The 17,350-nt window shown below is 41.1% G+C and overlaps 1 protein-coding gene across 1 annotated transcript in view; it reads right to left on the bottom strand.

Annotated features, from left to right (window-relative positions):
- The window catches only part of CLSTN2 (calsyntenin 2), a 1,222,812-nt gene that overhangs the window by 81,647 nt on the left and 1,123,815 nt on the right, over nt 1–17,350 (bottom strand). Inside the window, exon 9 of the mRNA XM_077488275.1 lies at nt 4,221–4,383. Coding sequence (XP_077344401.1) covers nt 4,221–4,383 — 163 coding nt within the window. The remainder of the gene's footprint in view (nt 1–4,220; nt 4,384–17,350) is intronic.

Here is a 17,350-nt window from a genome sequence, read left to right as displayed (position 1 = left end):
TACATAAAGGCTCCAAAACACAATGACGACATGGCTGATGTGAGCCCACCCTTTTATAGTGAGTGAGCTGGGTAATCTATTCCTTCAGATCATTGTGACCCAGCTGACCAGAAGCAAAGGCAATGCACTGCATTATAGGCTGTTCCTTATTTTCGTCAGTGAGCCTAAAAATTCACCATCAACCCACGCTAGTGGAAAATCTGAACCTTATCCCTATTCACTTCACAGTGAGAACATCCTTAATCCGTACCAAGAAATTAGGCTGCTCTTACCTGGGCCCATTCTAGCCCTTAACTCTAACTAATCCCTGGCGTAATGTTAAAAAACTAACTAAAATGCCCCTTTACTCATCCAAATTCACAGTCAAAGCACATTCCATTCCTAAGACATCTCAATTCTGTGTATAGGACAGAGGGTCCTTCAGCAGGTGTCTTAGGATGTTCATTGCATGATGTGGACACTTCCTTTTGGCTGTCCAGTAGTAGGGTCCTCTCAGGATCCAGGGAGGGAGCCTCAGGGGTGACAGCAGCAAAAGGGTACCTCTGGGCAATGGGTAAGGGTCCAGAGAGGGGCTTTATTAGTGTGTGTCTGGAATGTGTGATCAGTAGGCTTTAAAATATTGTCATATTATTACCATAAATGTCTGTAGTGGGTGCTTAAACACAATAATCCTTTCACAGATGAACAGGTTTTATCTGTGGGGATTGTCTAATTATAATGTGTATATTTAGCTATTGACTGTGGGTGGATGAACAAAAAAAGTGTGACAGTAGAGCACAAATGGAGCCTGATAATTTGCTTAAAGGAAAGGTATGGGCAAAGCTATTTTGGGTATACTTTTTTCTGTAGTTCACAGGAGTGCAGTTCGTTCTGCACTCCTGTGACCCGTTTTCAGCGAAAAAGGCACTAAAGTCTGCTGTCGGCTGACGTCAGCCAGTCCAGGCTCTGGAAGGATCCCAACCATATGGTCGACATCCATCCAGATGCCTGGACTGGCACCTGGCTCAGCCTGAGCCAGCCCATTCTGCCCCTCTACAGTCTACTGCTCCAGTTAGAGCTATAAGGGCAGAGCAGAGAGCCAGTGACTGATGGCTCTCTGCTCAGAATGAAAGGGGAGAGCTGAGTGATCAGTGGTGTTTGATCACTTAGTTCTCACATCAGAGCCAGCGAAACAATGCTGCATTCACCTAGCTAAGTATTCATGTTTGTTTTTTTGTATGCCCATACTTCTCTTTTAATTTTAGACAAAGCAATGAACCAAAAGAAAAAGAAAATTCAATGTAGATAAGCTTTAGCATGCTTGTGAACCATTAGCTGATACTTGTCTTACTGAGGCACATACACATGTTTGATTAAGGGTGAACATACCCTGGCCATGGTTCAGCCCCCTTCTCCGTTTCATTTGTGTAGTATGAGTGCTCAAAACCATGACTGTAAATTGTTAAGCATACCATGCTCAAGACCACTTGCAGGAGATGATCCTGGGCATGGTTCACATGTGAACCATGTTCTCTTCAATGTGAGCAAAAACCATGCATAAGCATAGAACTCTTCATTGATGACTGAGCACAGAAGCAGGGATAACTGTGGTTTTGTTGGCAGAGGTGATTATGTAAGTGTGCCCATTAACAGTTGTTTATAGTGAAAAGTGTGAGTACTGACTAGCAGAGGAGTGAATAGGAGGGACAAATGAACTTGGGCGTTCCCACTGCGAGTGCTCCCCTGAGCTTCCTTGTATAATATTAATATTACACTTATGAGTACATAAAGCCCATCCTGAGACAAGCCCTTTTAGTTTTAGATTCAGTGGTAAAGGGGAGATCTCTCCTCACTTCCTATCTCTGAGACAACAGGGCAAGAAATTAAGATAATGGGTGTCATAAAATTTGATAGATGTTTCCATTTTTTTTCACTTTGTTTAGTTTCTCTTTTTCCCCACTAGATTTAACATCAATCTATTTTTTGGTGAGCTTCTCTTTTTAGAATAGAGTATGAGAAGAAATACCCCTACCCCAGGGAGAATGCATACATGTTTTGACTAAAGTTATGCTTTAGGAGCTTGCTAAAAAGCAACGCTTTGCAGTGCTGATGATGGTAAGCCATGTACTAGAACATCTATTACACTTTATTAAAAGTGCATCATTGAAGCAGCTTTTAGAAAGCATTTTGTGCATATTCTCAATAGTGAAAGAAATGTTCTATCTCTGTGAGAGCTTTACAGCCAATTCAAGATCGCTGTGAATTACCATATCCAGGGAGAGGCTTAAAGTGAAACCGTCAAATGTTAAATCATTGCAAAAACATACATACTGCAATCTTTTAGACTTTGTTTCATAATGAACAGTTAAGCGTACATTATTTAATACATTTTGCTTGTATTATTCTATAATTCACAGAACTGAAAGCATTAATTTGTGGGCATGCATTTTTCATCTGCTCAGACTCATGCATGGCCCAGGACAGCTGGAACTATGAAATCCTTAATATTCCCCTTCCAGGTTCAAACTCAAAGTACTACTAAATCATGCTGGGACCTACAAATTGAAAATTAAGCCATAACATTCTGTAACTGGTTATATTGTCTTCTTCATCTTAACATCTAGTCTATAAAATATTTACAACCCAATACAAAACCACCCTTTACATTATCAGAACTGACAGTCATCTTGCCCTGTTTCCTAAACAACAGCTAAGCTGCAGCTTGGTCATAACCTAGCGTGTCTGGAAGGATCCAGGTAGGCTATACATTTTAATGAGACATGTTTATATTGTGCTACAAACAAATCTAGTCACACTGGTACTCCTGGGAAACCATTAAAACACATTTATAGCTCTTTCATAATCCTGGCTGCAACACAACCTTCAAGGTACTTTAGTCAAAATTTTAATTTAGGCCATATACATTTTTTAAAATAAGTATATGTTTAAAATGATCTCAGCAGATGAGCTGAATTGTAATGGAGATACAGTATGAATGACTGCAATGGGTGAAAAAATTAGAAAGAAAAAAGGAAGCAAAAGTGAGTGAATCGGTTTGTATTTTCCAGTCTTCTGGGATTATTTATAGCAAGGCTGTACTGGTTTTTAAATGAAGAAAGTAACATTTGTATCTAAATGCATGCATTTAGTTTTGTCCAAATTGTTGTGCGTAGTTTAGGAACACCGAGGCAAGCTGCAACCAAGGTCTTGAACGTCTGGGAGATTTGGATGCCATGGCATGATTCAGCAGGGCACTGCTCCACTAGCCCCTGTGGCATCCTGCTGGACAGTAGAATAGCAGGGAGGTGCACTAAAGATTACCAAAGTAGTTGGCTCTCAATGCAGAGCAGGGCCCAGGATCAGAATCTCTCAGACAGCAACATTTTAATAATAATGTGCTTTTAACATGCAAAACTTGTTCACTTTATAACAATACTGGTACACTTAAATTTTAGGTATTGTGCGCAAGCATCTGTAGTGTTTAGGCAGATGTCAGGAGAGAAGGCAGGAAAAACATAAGTACAGAAAATATGGTCTTATTCCTTAGGTATATTTATAGTATTGGAGAAATGACTTCACAAACATGCTCTACTCACCATGAAAGCTGCAAAGATGGTGCAAATCATTGGTTCAAATAAAGCCAACCCATCTAAATACCTATGATGGCTGGAAACACAGTGGCTTGACAAAGAAGAAAAAACAATGGAGGTGTCACAGAATGTAATATCTTATAAAATGGGCAGACCCTTTCATCTTCCATTCATAAAGACATTAAAAAGTCTTCCCAGGAACATCTACTACCCCAGACTCACACCCTCTCTTCGCAGAATGTTTATATTTGCATATCTTCTCCCATGGGACAGTCCAGTGTCTACATCAGGTTTGAGGGCTCTTGAGTGGAGTGCTGAGACAAGGAGCTGTGATGTTTTCAGGAACAAGCTTAAGTTAAAGCTGGTTGGCTACCATACACAGCTGCACAATATTTTGCACGCTCCCATTTTCAGGAAGCACCCTGCTGGTTTTGTACAGCACCCTGATGGTCCTCCCACAATCTGTGGGCTGCTCGCATTGCATAGAAAAGCATGCCCTTGCTGGTGTAAAATACGGTATTTGATGAAAATGGAAATGTTTTATTTAAATACTTCATTCGTTGATGGGGGCAGGAAGACAAATTATAAGTGGATTAAACTTAACTTATAAACCTTTTTATTTTGTGAATGAAATACAAGTAACAGACTTACCTTGCCAACAAGCACCTACAGTCAGCTGCATTGCAATGTGGGATGGGTGAATTGGCCAGTCATTGGTCACCAGATATGGCTCATATGTTGATCCATCCATGTACAATGTTACCAGAGGAAAGTCTATGTTGATGACATAGTAATGCCATTCTTTATCACAAATCTGGAAAACAAAAAAATACATAATAATGATAATAACAATAATAATAATAATATTATTAATAATTATATAATATAGTAATGTAAGACATATGCGTTAAAGCAGAGTTCCACCCAAAAATGGAACTTACATGCCATACTTACTTACATGCCCCCTTACATGCCTCATTTGGCATGTCATTTTTTTGAGGGTGGGGGCTTCGTTAGGAGAGGGACTACCTGTCCCACTTCCTCCTTCTGCCCAGGGACCGCCAAGTCGACTCCTCCTTTCGCCTTAGGCGGCCCCTCCCTCTAGGCGATCTCCTGGGACACGCGACAGGTCCCAGGAGATCGCCTATCCACTGAGAGAGAGCAGCGCGACTCACACATGCGCCATGCGTGCACGGTCATGAAGCCGTAAGCTGTCACGGTCCGGTGCCCAGACTGGCAATGGAAGCACCGGCGGAGAGGAGGGGGAGAGGAGCAACACCCCGTTTGGCCGCATCGCTGGACCATGGAACAGGTAAGTGTCTGTTTATTAAAAGTCAGCATCTACACTTTTTGGAGCTGCTGACTTTTAATAAGCCTGGAACTCCACTTTAAGTCTTGAAATGGGAATAACACACTGGCTTAACAGTTTAACAGTGAGTTTGTTAGTTATTTACATATATAGTTAGGTACACTATTTTATTTACTCTTTACTCTTACTCATATTTTATAATGAACATTGTGAGTATTAATAAATAAAGAGCCCCCTACAAAATATTGTTATAAAACTAAATTACACACACTGGGGTACATTTGATGGATAAAAAATGAAGCAATTATGAACACTACTAAACAGGAGAAAGGAGTATAGTATCTATTGACACCATTTCTCTAATTTGCAAGGAAAAAAAACCCTGAGATTCTGAAACCTGTACTAAAATAAATAGAAAGGCTAGCCTTGCTGGCCTCCTTCTAAAAATGTTAGTTGCCTGACATTCCATGACTTCACCGGGGCTACCCGGCGACGTCACCGTGTGGCCCTGCCCTCAGTTATAAAAGTACTGTCACCTTATGATCATTACGGCGGGTGCCTCCCACGCTGGCAGCATACGTTTTTTTTTTCTTTTTACGTTGGTCGGCGGAGCAAGAGAAGAAGAAAAAGACTTTGTGGGACAGTTCTATTTTTATTTTTTTAATAAAGGACTTGTCCCCAAGCCATGTCATGATATTTTTACCATTTTCACACTTTTTTTTTATAAATTCTTTATTTTCTTTCACAAAAGTAGTAAGAAATTTTCACCAATACATCAATATACATCAATAACACACAACCTTAGTGACTCCTATTTAGTTGTACTTATTCAAGCTCCTACTCTTCAACTTCTCATACTTATTCAGACTTTCGTAATAATCTTATTCATAACAATTCAACTTTTGTAATATTTTTCCTTAACCAGAATCCTCTCTGGTTATCCTCAAGAAGAAACATACCAAAAGAAAAAAAAAAAAAAAAAAAAAAAAAACAATAAGATAAATATAAAGATAAAAAAAAGGAATATTAAACCCCCCGGCCTTTTTGCTCTAATCTTTAAGAGTTCTGTTCCCTATATATCATATAGGGAGCCCATACTCTCCGATATTTCTCATCCTGTTCCCTCAACCTCAAAGTAAGATTTTCCATCTGCTGAATCTGTTATCCTTGCTAACCATTGAGCCCTTGTTGGTGATACATTAGTCTTCCTCAGAACCGATATGCAAGCTTTCGCTGCAGTCAACAGGTGTCTTAGTAAAGAATTTTTATATTTTTCAATGAATAGACCATTTTCCATTGTTTTGTGAAATGGTAGGGGGACATTTGTACCCCATTACCATTTATCACATGTTTTGCCTGTTCGCATGTTCTGCTGTGAACCAAACCGGGGGCTGTTCAGCTCATCCCTCCTCCTCACCACATCCATCTGGCAAGAATTCTATGGAAGCCTCTGTTCCCTTGTCTCCTCTATGGCACAACACTAGAAGTCACTCCAGCCAATGCTCCAGAATGCCTTGAGGAGGACTTTGAGACAAATTTTACCTACATATACCTTTTTTTTTTTTTCCATTGTTTAAAATTTAGGGTCCCCATCCCTAATCATTCTCAGGTAGCTTCTCTAGTGTGGTTGGGCACTATGCACATTATGTACGCAGGTTTTCTTCTCAGTTCTTGATTTACAGTTAATGTAGATTACGGTTTTAGTTTGAAGACTAAACCTATTTAGTAAATGTATACAGTTTGTTGATATTCAGCTCAGGTCTACTGCATGAGCATGACTCCCTACTCTGACCCATCTCTGCTGGGTTATTAATCCTGCCAAAGTGGACTAAGACAACCCTCCACATACATAGAGGTTAATTTATTACACCCTGCTTAGTGGTGACGATAGGACGCTCATGAGGGCGCATGATGAATGTTACATTTCCAATGCCTGTTTTTCACTGATCTGTTGTAAGTTGACTTTTAAGAAATTCTTTGCTTTTAATTTGGATGTTGCACAATGTGTTTTCATTTTCTCCTTTACTCATTTGAACATTGGTCTGACTGGCTTCTGTGGACAATCTGAGAGCACTTGGCTTGGACCTTGACCCTTGGCTTGTTTTCAACAACGGTTTCCACAAGAAGGTGGGAAGAGCTGAAATGACTCATACCTAATGTGAGGAGTAATAAAACTCACAGATGTGATTGAAAGGTCTGTGGATCTGATAAAAGGATAATCTTGCCTTACTAGTCTGATCTCTGGGTGTTGAATTGAAGGAGATTGCACATTTCATTACTAAATGGACTTTGGCTTTCTGGTGTTTCATTTATAATATATCTTATATACCAGCGCAACATGTTTTTATACTTATTTTCAGATGTTGCTGTGTACAATATTGTGAGTGCTGCTGTCCATCTGATTAATTTCGTTTGTCACAATTTAATTTTAAATATATTTACACACTAAGCACATTATTTTCTTTTATACATTAATGAAACTAATAGGAGATATTGCTTGCTGGTGGGGGAAGTTGATGGAGCTGGAGTAACAATTGCTACCTTTTATGCTCCTAATGCTGACCAGTTGTCATTTTTTCAGTCCCAAGTGCATTTTGCAGTTTTCAGAAATGCACTACAGTCCATTTAACATTGTTCGCTATGGTACAGGCTATGTCTATCTATTTGTGTTGTTGGAAAGGGTCAGAGACTTTTTTTCTGCATTTTTCAGGTAATAGACTTCAATGGAATCGGACCAGAAATGCAAGTGTTGTGTTTGCGATGCGATTTTTTATGTGTTTTGCGTCTTGCAGTTTTTACTTTAATGCCACAAGGATAGGCTCTCCAGGTGATGTCATTGGATGGCCATGCCCCATGGGTATATAAGCGATGCCAGACAGTGGGTGACAACACAATGAAGGAAGACAGCCACAGAAGAAGAGCAGCTTTTTTTATAGTGGGTAAACAGCAGTGGGAGAAGATAGCACAAGAAGACAGCTCGGTGAGAAGACAGCAGCGGGAAGAGATGGCGGCGGGAGAAGACAGCAGGTGGAGAGAGGTGGCGGTGGGAGAAGATGGCAGAGGGTGAGACATCGATGGGAGAAGATGGCTCAGAGCTATTTTTAATAAAGGACAGCCTTTTTTTAAATTTCACTGCTTTTTGAGGATAGATCTGGGGTGGGATCTGGGGGTCACATAGGGGGTGGGATCTGGAGGTCCCCTTCTTAAAGGCAGAGCCCCCCAAAGCACCCATCCCCCCCATGTTGAGGGCATGCAGTCTGGTATGGTTTATAGGGGGATGCTCGCTCATCCCCTCCCTATCCTGACCTGCTGGGCTGCATGCTCGGATAAGGGTTTGGTATGGATTTTGGGGGGGCCTTGTGCCATTTATTTTTATTTTGACATAGGGTGGTCCCCTCTGAATCCATACTAGACCTAAAGGACCTGGTATGGACCTGGGGGGACCCCACACTGTTTTTTTTTTTTTGCACAACTTTTTTTTTTTAACCGGCAATTCTTTTTTTTTACATTTAGCAGGGAAGCCTGCTGACAGCTGATGACTCATCGGTTGTTAACCACCTCAATACAGCGCATTTACACTCCCTTCCTGCCCAGACCAGTTTTTACAGCTTTCAGCTCTCTCACAGCTAGAATAACAATTACTCAGTCATGCAACATTGTACCCATATGAAACTTGCATCCTTTTTTTCACACAGAGTTTTCTTTTGGTAGTATTTAATCACTAGTGGGTTTTTTTTTTTGTGCTATAAATTTAAAAAAACCTTAAATTTTGTGAAAAAAATTCCTTTTCTTTGTTTCTGTCATAAAATTTTGCTAATTAGTAATTTTTCTTCATAAATTATGGCCAAAATTTATACTGCTACATATCTTTGGTAAAAATAACCCAAATTAGTGTATATTATTTGCTCTTTGTGAAAGTTATAGAGTCTACAATCTATCACTGAAAATTGATCACATTTGATCAGGCCTTCAGTACATCAGTTGAATCTCATTTCTTGAGACACTAACATATACCCCCCAAATGACCCCTTTTTAGAAAGTAGACATTCCAAGGTATTAAGTAAGTAGCATGGTGAGTTTTTTTTAAGTTCAAATTTTTCCCACAATTCTTTGCAAAGTGAAGATTTTTATTTTTTTTACAAAATTGTCATATTATCAGGTTATTTCTCACACACAGCATATGCATACAACAAATTACACCCCAAAATACATTCTGCTACTCTTCCCGAGTATGACGATACCACATGTGTAAGACTATTTTGGAGAGAAAACACCCCAACGTATATTCCATAAGGCATGGGCTCAACATGATGGGAGCACCGTCAGGAATTCCAAAAGCATGACACATCTCATTTCTCAAACACCTATTACACTTTTGAAGGCCCTGGAATTGCCCACAAATTACCCCATTTTGGAAAGCAAATGCCCCAAAGTATAATCTATGAGGCATAATGAGTCTTTTGAATGGTTCATTTTTTTCCAGAAGTTTTTGGAAAATGTGGAAAAAAATGAAAAAGCATTTTTTTTTACACAAAGTTGTCAATTTATAAGATATTTCTAACACATAGCATGTATATAGCATAAAATGACACCTCAACATACATTCTGCTACTCTTCCTGAGTATGACGATTCCACATGTGTGAGACTTTTACACAGCCTGTACACATACAGAGGCCCAGCATTGAAGTAGTACCTTCAGGAATTCTAGGAACATAAATTACCCACAAAATGACCCTATTTTGGAAAGCAAACACCCCAACGTATATATTCTATGAGGCATAGGCTGCAAATAGGTACTCGGTTACTCTGATGGGCTGCAGATAGGTACTCGGGTACTCTGATTGGCTGGAGACAGGTACTCGGGTAACTTGATGAGCTGCAGAAAAGTACTCAGGTAATCTGATGGGCTGGTGACAGGTACTCGGTTACTCTGATGGGCTGGTGACAGGTACTCGGGTATTCTGATGGCACTGATGACAGGTACTCGGGTACTCTGATGGGCTATAGATAGGTACTTGGGTACTCTGATGGGCTGGTGACTGGTACTCGGGTAGTCAGATGGACTGTGACCCGTACTAGGGTACTCTGATGGACTGTGACAGGTACTCGGGTACTCAGATGAACTGTGACAGGTACTCGGGTACTCAGATGAACTGTGGCAGGTACTTTGATGGATGCTGACAGGTCCTCTTTATTGGGGGGGCAATCAGTGTGATTGGAGTACACTGCAAGCTGTAACGAGATGTTACCGCAATCTCCATCTCACACACGATTGGTGTGTGAGCAGGAGAACCCGGTAACATCTCGTTACCATGGTTTGTTGACATTTAGTGATCAGCCACCGATGTGCACACACTGTGTACTCGCGATCGCACACATGCACCGTGCAAAGTGGGGCGGTACCACTTGTGATCGGCCATGAATTCATCACAGTCGATCACGTTGTAAACAGCCATGTCCAATAGCTGCCCACCCCCCTCAGTGGCGAGCAGTGTCTCCATGACATGCTGCCATTGAAGATACAGGGATGCACACATACGAACGTGCGCATTCCCTGTTTAAATGGACAGACATCATATGACACTTGCCCAGAACAAGAGCCACGTCGCCTGGCCATCATATAGTGTTTAAAAGTGCAAAATGCACTGCAAAACGTGCCTAAAAAACGCATGAAGCGCAGTCACATAGATGTGAACCAGACTTAAAGGAATTTTTTATGCATAGCGATCCATCACATACTTTCCCTCAAATAAATTTGACAGCTCAAAAGGCTTTGGTCAGAGGAATCCCCATCCAACTGGTTTCTAGGTATACAAAGAAGAAGCTCTCATCTGCCAAAAAGAAGCTGACTTGACAACCTTGCTCAAGGGACATAAGGCTAATCCTCCACTTGATTTACAGAGCAAAACAAATACTTTCCGCACAGAAATAAATCTATGTCGAATGCCTATGGTGGAAAAATACTTTAGGTGGACTAATGGTAAATTTTAACAGCACAAAGATCATCCTGGGAAATTATTGGCCCAGAAATGGACTCCTAGGCCTATTATGGCATCAGTTACTAAGTTGCAGAAAGCAGACAGTATGCTCAGCTAAAACCCTGTAGCTGTCATTGTCTTGATGGCCTTACAGCCTTGTATTATAAGACATTTGCTCCAATCTTACTTCCACATTTGCAGAAATATTTTGAAGTTTGGATTTTATACATTGAATAGAAAATGACAATGCCTTTTTTTTGTTTAATATATACACAGGGAATGTGCCTTTATTAATTTGGTTGTTTAGTCATTTGAGTGTGGTATATTGTTAGTGATAAAGCCATTTAACCTGGTAGCAAATTTTGGCTAGCAACTTCAAATTTGTGTTGATCAAAGAAATCGGCCATGCTGCTGGGCTCTTTATTATGCTTGGGTATGACACTAATAAAGGCTTTATTTTGAGTCCGCTTCAAGTGGGTCACTCCCCTGAAGGGCGTTAAAATATTACTGCAAATGTGGAAGTAAAATTGTAGCAGATTCCTTATAATACAAGCCAGGCCTCGTGGATCTATTAGCTTGCTTCCCGAACATCTTGGGCTTTGAGGTTAATTGGACAAAATCGGAAGCTCTTAACATTAATATGGATGAGGATGCTCTATGGAGCCTAAAACATCATTATAGTTTTGCTTGGCAACTAAATCTCTAGCATATCTGAGGATTAAATTTACTCCCAGTGTGGCCTCTCTTTATAAAACAATTATACAAATTTGCTTCCTAAACTGTTGCGGGATGTGGAAGTGTGGTCTGGTTATCCATTGGCCATTTATTTTGGAACCAACCTGGTACCAACTTATGCAACTGAATCCATTATACTCCTAATCTTACAAACGGGATTGGATAGTGCTGGAGGCCCAAGCCTGTGCACCACAGCCCATCAATATCTTGATGTGGTTCCCTCGAGAACCCGGTGGGCAATACTCTGCCCTACCATATTCCATTCTTTACATTTGTGGGACCTAACATGTAGACTGACCTCTTCCCAGCCTCCCCATATTCCTGCCACACCTCCTTTCCCCAATCCAGCCTTTCTACCTGGTCTATGCCCTCAAGAGTTCCAAAGATGGCTGAATAAAGGTCTTTATCGCATTGGTCATTTTTTTGATCATAGGAGTTTACATTCCACCTCTTATTATGCACAGCAGCTTGGAATGCTGGCCTCCAAGAATTACAGCTTACAACAAATACTACATTATATCTAATTTTACTACATGGACATGTAGTAAAGTCAAGCACTTCAAGATACAAGTTTACTCTCTGATAAACTCGTTACCATGGTAAACATTGTTAAGTATCCCAAAGTAGCCTTACATAAAAAAACCTGTAGCAGATGTGCACAGACACACTCAAACCTTGATTTACTTTATGTTCCTTGTGGCCAAGATAGCCATTGCAACTGTTTGGAAAAAACCTACAGTTGACTTGGCGGTGATGAGTTGTAAGCTTACCTGGATCATGACCAATGAAAAGTGGGTTAGTATCCTACAAGATATCTCCTCGCGATTCAAAAGAGTTTGGTATACATTGATACAATATCTAAAATCCCTTTGAGGGTGGTTGCTGTGGTGACTTGGAGGCGAGCTATAGGTCTCTTACCCTCCTTCCTTCCCTCTCACCCACCTTCTTTTCTTCACTTTCTTTTTTTCCTACTTTCTTCTCTGTTGCTGTTTTTACACATCTTCAAGATGTTAACCATCCATGTAGCTGGTGGTTACCAGGTATTCATGCTTTCTGAGCCTTAATGGACACTTGGAAATTTTTCTGCTTGGGACTTGTTCCCCTAAACTGGAGTGCACTCACAATTTACATTTCATGTTTCTTCATTATATATTACACAGGCGCTGTTCTACATATATGTTAGAATATGTGGAAATGCGACTACATATCATTTTTGTTGTTCTTATTTGTTTGTCAGTAGCACGCTCTGCCTGCATTGCAGACTATTACTTGCTTTCCTGTTTGACCAATGCTATTGTGCCTGTTATGGTCTGTGTCTTTTTTATAGAAACTTCCAATAAAAATATTGAAACAGAACTTTGCATACACTTTCTTTAGCCTGCAGCTTGCAAGTTTGTTGTACTTGCTTTACAGGATTAAAACTCCCATGGTTGTTACCCATTGTGACTAATTAAATGTCGTTTTTTTTCTCTCTATGAAAATGAAACAAGCAATCCAATTGGTCACTTTGTCTTCACTTTTTGACATTGAAAGTCTTACAGTCCAGTGTATGAAGGAAGAACTGTTTCAAACAATGACAACCCGCAGACACCCAATATTGTCCGCCTCCGCTACTGTCCGATTCTGCAGACGGAGGAAAATCCTATTTTTCTATCCATCTGCAGAGCGGATCGGATGAACACAGACAGACGGTCCATGCTCATCTGATCCCCATAGAGGAGAGCGGAGAGCTGACAGGGTGGTCCCTGCACAGTGTGCAGAGACTGCCCTGTCTGCCACCGGCTCAACGGGGACAACGGAGCGATCCCCGCTGAGTGAGCGGATCATCACGGGGCAGATCATTACTGATCCGCCCTGTGTGAAAGGGGCCTAATACTGTTATGGAATCTTTAACACCTTTCTGTCTGGTCTATAGTAGAAGGCCGGGCAGGACTTTACACCTTTTGAGTGACTGTCATATGAGAAGGGCCCCAATCTGTTTAGCGGCACAATCTGTCACCAGCTGTGTCCACCGGACACAACCAATGCCTGCTCAGTTTACCGGCTCTCTGCCAGTACTATATGACTGCTGTGACCAATCACAGCAGATTCCATGACAGTTGCAAACCATTGTCTATAATTGTGTTGCTATCTGTGATTGGTCACATGGTACAGACAGAGCCAATCACAGCCCATTTGTTCCATGTGATTATCTTTGGCCAATCTCAGCTACTCCCAACCAAATAAACTGAATTAATCTGTTTCATTCAGTAAAATGCTTGTTTATAGCAATAACATTCACTGCTAAAAGCAATCATAAAGTGTTAAAAAAAATCCTGATCACTTCACCACAGTAGTACAATGTTACTATGGTAACATCATAATGCTCTGGTCACAGAGTGTTAAAAAAAAGTTAAAAAAAAGTAATGAATAAAAGAGCAAAATGAAAACTTTTTTTTTTCGTACTGTCACCAGTCAGTGTTCCTGATCACCGCCAGAGTATGATGCTGTACTGTACTGGTGACAGTATGTAAAAACAAAATTGTGATTTTTTTTTCTTTATTTAAAAAAAAAATATGACAAAAAATTACAAATTCAAAAAATGTGCCATGCCTCTTACTAAATACATTGGACTGTCTACTTTCTAAAAAGGTGTCATTTGGGGGATATTTGTACTGTCCTGACATTTTGAGATAGGCCGTCAGTACATCAGGATATAATGTTCAGATATGTAAGAAGGCCAGTATGCTGGCCTAAATGTATGGGAGAAGCCTGGGAGGAATTTAACCAGCCTGCTCACCTGTGGTCTTCGTCAGTTTCCTGTGCGCAATACGATGTCACTAGGCCGACTCTTCGGAAACTCATTAACTTCCGTGAGTTCCCAAGTTCTAAGTCTTTCAAGGCTCTCGCTTCCGTTCGCACTTTACGTACGACGCGTCTGGCTCGGCTGTCGCAGGTAGGGTTTTCGGTTGACTTTTTCATTTCATGCATTGTTAGATATCTTGTCACTAAACATCGATATCAAACTTACGAATCATTCATAAAACCCTACACTTAGCCGCAACGTCTGCCAATCACTCGCAACTTTTCACACTAAACATTTCTTCGTTTTATGTACCTCACACCGACACGAAGACACCGCTTCATTTAGGCATGTCTCACTGTTTTATGCTCCACAGACAAATCGATGTCACTCACAAATTTACTGTACACCGATCAGTGCCATCCAAGTGAAACCATTTCAAACCATTTTAAACCATTTCAATCATGTCAATCATTTCACTCTCACGTACCGAGTCCAGTCGCATCCACGATGCATTGAATCGCTCGGGTGTGCCCCAGTTGTTTTTTGGCCTCATTTCAGTACATGCTCCAGAGTCCCGTTCGTTGTCAGTCACAGGTTGCAGTTTACTGGTTCGTGCCTCTGTCATGGCATATAATTTCACTGTCACGTATCACGTTCTGATACGAATCCAGTCACATCTACAATGCATCAATTCATTCCGGCGTGCCCTAGGTATTTTTTGGCCTCATTTCAGTACATGCACCAAAGTCCCATTCGTTGTCAGTCACAGTCACGGCATGACCGATTCGTGCCTCTGTCATGGCAAATATTTTTCACTCATTTCACTGTCATGTACCAATCTCTGATTTGAATCCAGTTGCATCTGTGATGCACCGATTCATTCCTGTGTGCCCCAGTTGTTTCGGCCTCATTTCAGTGCATGCTCTAGAGTCCGCTTCATTGTCAGTCGCAGTGCCTCTGGCCGATTTGTGCCTCTGTCATGGTAAATGTTTCATTAATTTCACTGTCACATACCGCGCCCTGATTCAAATCCAGTCCAGATGCACCGATTCGTTTCGGCATGCCCCAGTTTTTTGGCCCCATTTCAGTAGATGCTTTGGAGTCTGGTTCGTCATCAGTCGCAGTCGCAGCATGACTGATTCGTGCCTCTGTCATGGCAAACACATCATTCATTTCACTGTTATGTATTGCACTCTGATACGAATCCAGTTGCATCCTGGATACACTGATTCCTTCCGCTGTGCACTATTTGTTTTTTGCCTCATTTCAGTACATGCTCCAGAGTCCGGTCGGTTGTCAGTCACAGTTGCGGCATGACCGATTTGTGCCTCTGTCATGGCAAACATTTCATTCATTTCCATCCATGGCAAAATATTTTGTTAATTTCACTGTCATGTACTGTGCTCCGATTTGAATCCGATAGCATCCGCTATGCATCGATTCATCCTGATATGCTCCAGTTGGCTTGGTCTCATTTCATTCCATGCTCTACAGCTCGACTCATAGCTTGTCGTCCGACTCATCGTTTGTCACAGTCACGACATACCAATTTGTGCCTATAACATGGCAAAACATTTCACTCCTTTCATTTCACATACTTGTCGCTTGAGTCAAATGCACTCAAACCAACAACGCATCGATTCGCAACCGTCATTTCAGCCTCACAGGTATTGTTTGCATGTTGCCCGCCATTTCCCCAAGTCCGGCAGACACTACATATCGAATCCTTCGTGCATTTTCTATTTTCGTTAAAACAATTCCACGAACGTTAGACCTCTGATGCCTGCCTCTACGACAAAAAAAACCCAGTCCTTCCTTCGAAGTTCAGTCAGGGTCTTTATTAATTTGTTAAAAACCTTCACCTCGCCGCTACTTCCCCTTATAGTCGCACAATCTGATGCATGTTGGTTTAATTTCATACACTTTACAACCGGTTTGTATCAGGATTCATTACATACAATTAACAAAAGATTTGTATCTGTTTCATTTTTATACATGCTACAGCCCAAGTCGAATCCAGTCGTAGCGGAGGCACAATGATTCGCAATGGATCCATTTCCATCTCCACAGTCCGGTTTATATCGGATTAATTTCATACACTCTACAACTGGTTTGTATCAGATTCATTTCATACAACCGATTCGTATAGGATGCATTTCATACTTACAACCAATTCATTTCTGGTTAATTTTATACTCATCCAAGCACAATCCCTCACCCACAATCATTGCAAGCACACATCCAAGCATAACTTCCTGCAGTCATTGCAGGCATGCATCCAAGAATAACTGCTTGCAATCGTCGCAAGCGCACATCCAAGCACAACTTCTCCCAGTCATTACAAGCACGCATCCAATTACAACTTCTTGCAATCATTGCAAGCACGCATTTAAGCATAAACTTCTTGCAATAGTTGCAAGCATGCATCTAAGCATAACTTCTTGCAATCTTTGCAAGCACTCACCCAATCACAAATTCTTGCAATCGTTGCAAGCACGCATCCAAGCATAACTTCTTGCAATCGTTGCAAGCACACATGCAAGCAAAACTGCTTCAAAACGTGGCAAGCACACACTCAAGCACAACTCTTGTAGTCTCCACAAGCACATGCAGTAATACGAACTTCTCACAGTCACTACAAACATATCTCTAGTGACATAAACTCCATTCCACTCATTGTAAGCACACATATAAACACAACTCTTGCAATCGTTGCAAGGCACGCAACTTAGCATAATTTCTTGCAATCATTGCAAGCACATTCCCAGTGGCACACAAACAGCCACACATCATTTTCAGTGCACTTAATTGGCCACTTGTCTCCAGTGGCATTTTTATGCAAGCCATTCGCCATTTTCTGTCTGTCTTCCACCCTGCACCAGGTATCGTATTGCCACACGCAGCTGGCTTCTTCTCATAACACTATCAGGCTATACCTAGCCAGCGTCCAGCATTTCCTGTCTTTACAGGACC

This window comes from Lithobates pipiens, unplaced genomic scaffold (assembly GCF_037356315.1).
Source record: "Lithobates pipiens isolate NorthernLeopardFrog02 unplaced genomic scaffold, aLitPip1_a1.2 Scaffold_18, whole genome shotgun sequence".
Lineage (NCBI taxonomy): Eukaryota > Metazoa > Chordata > Amphibia > Anura > Ranidae > Lithobates > Lithobates pipiens.
The sequence above is the reverse complement of the archived record's forward strand: the minus strand, read 5'-3'. Positions and strand labels throughout refer to the sequence as shown.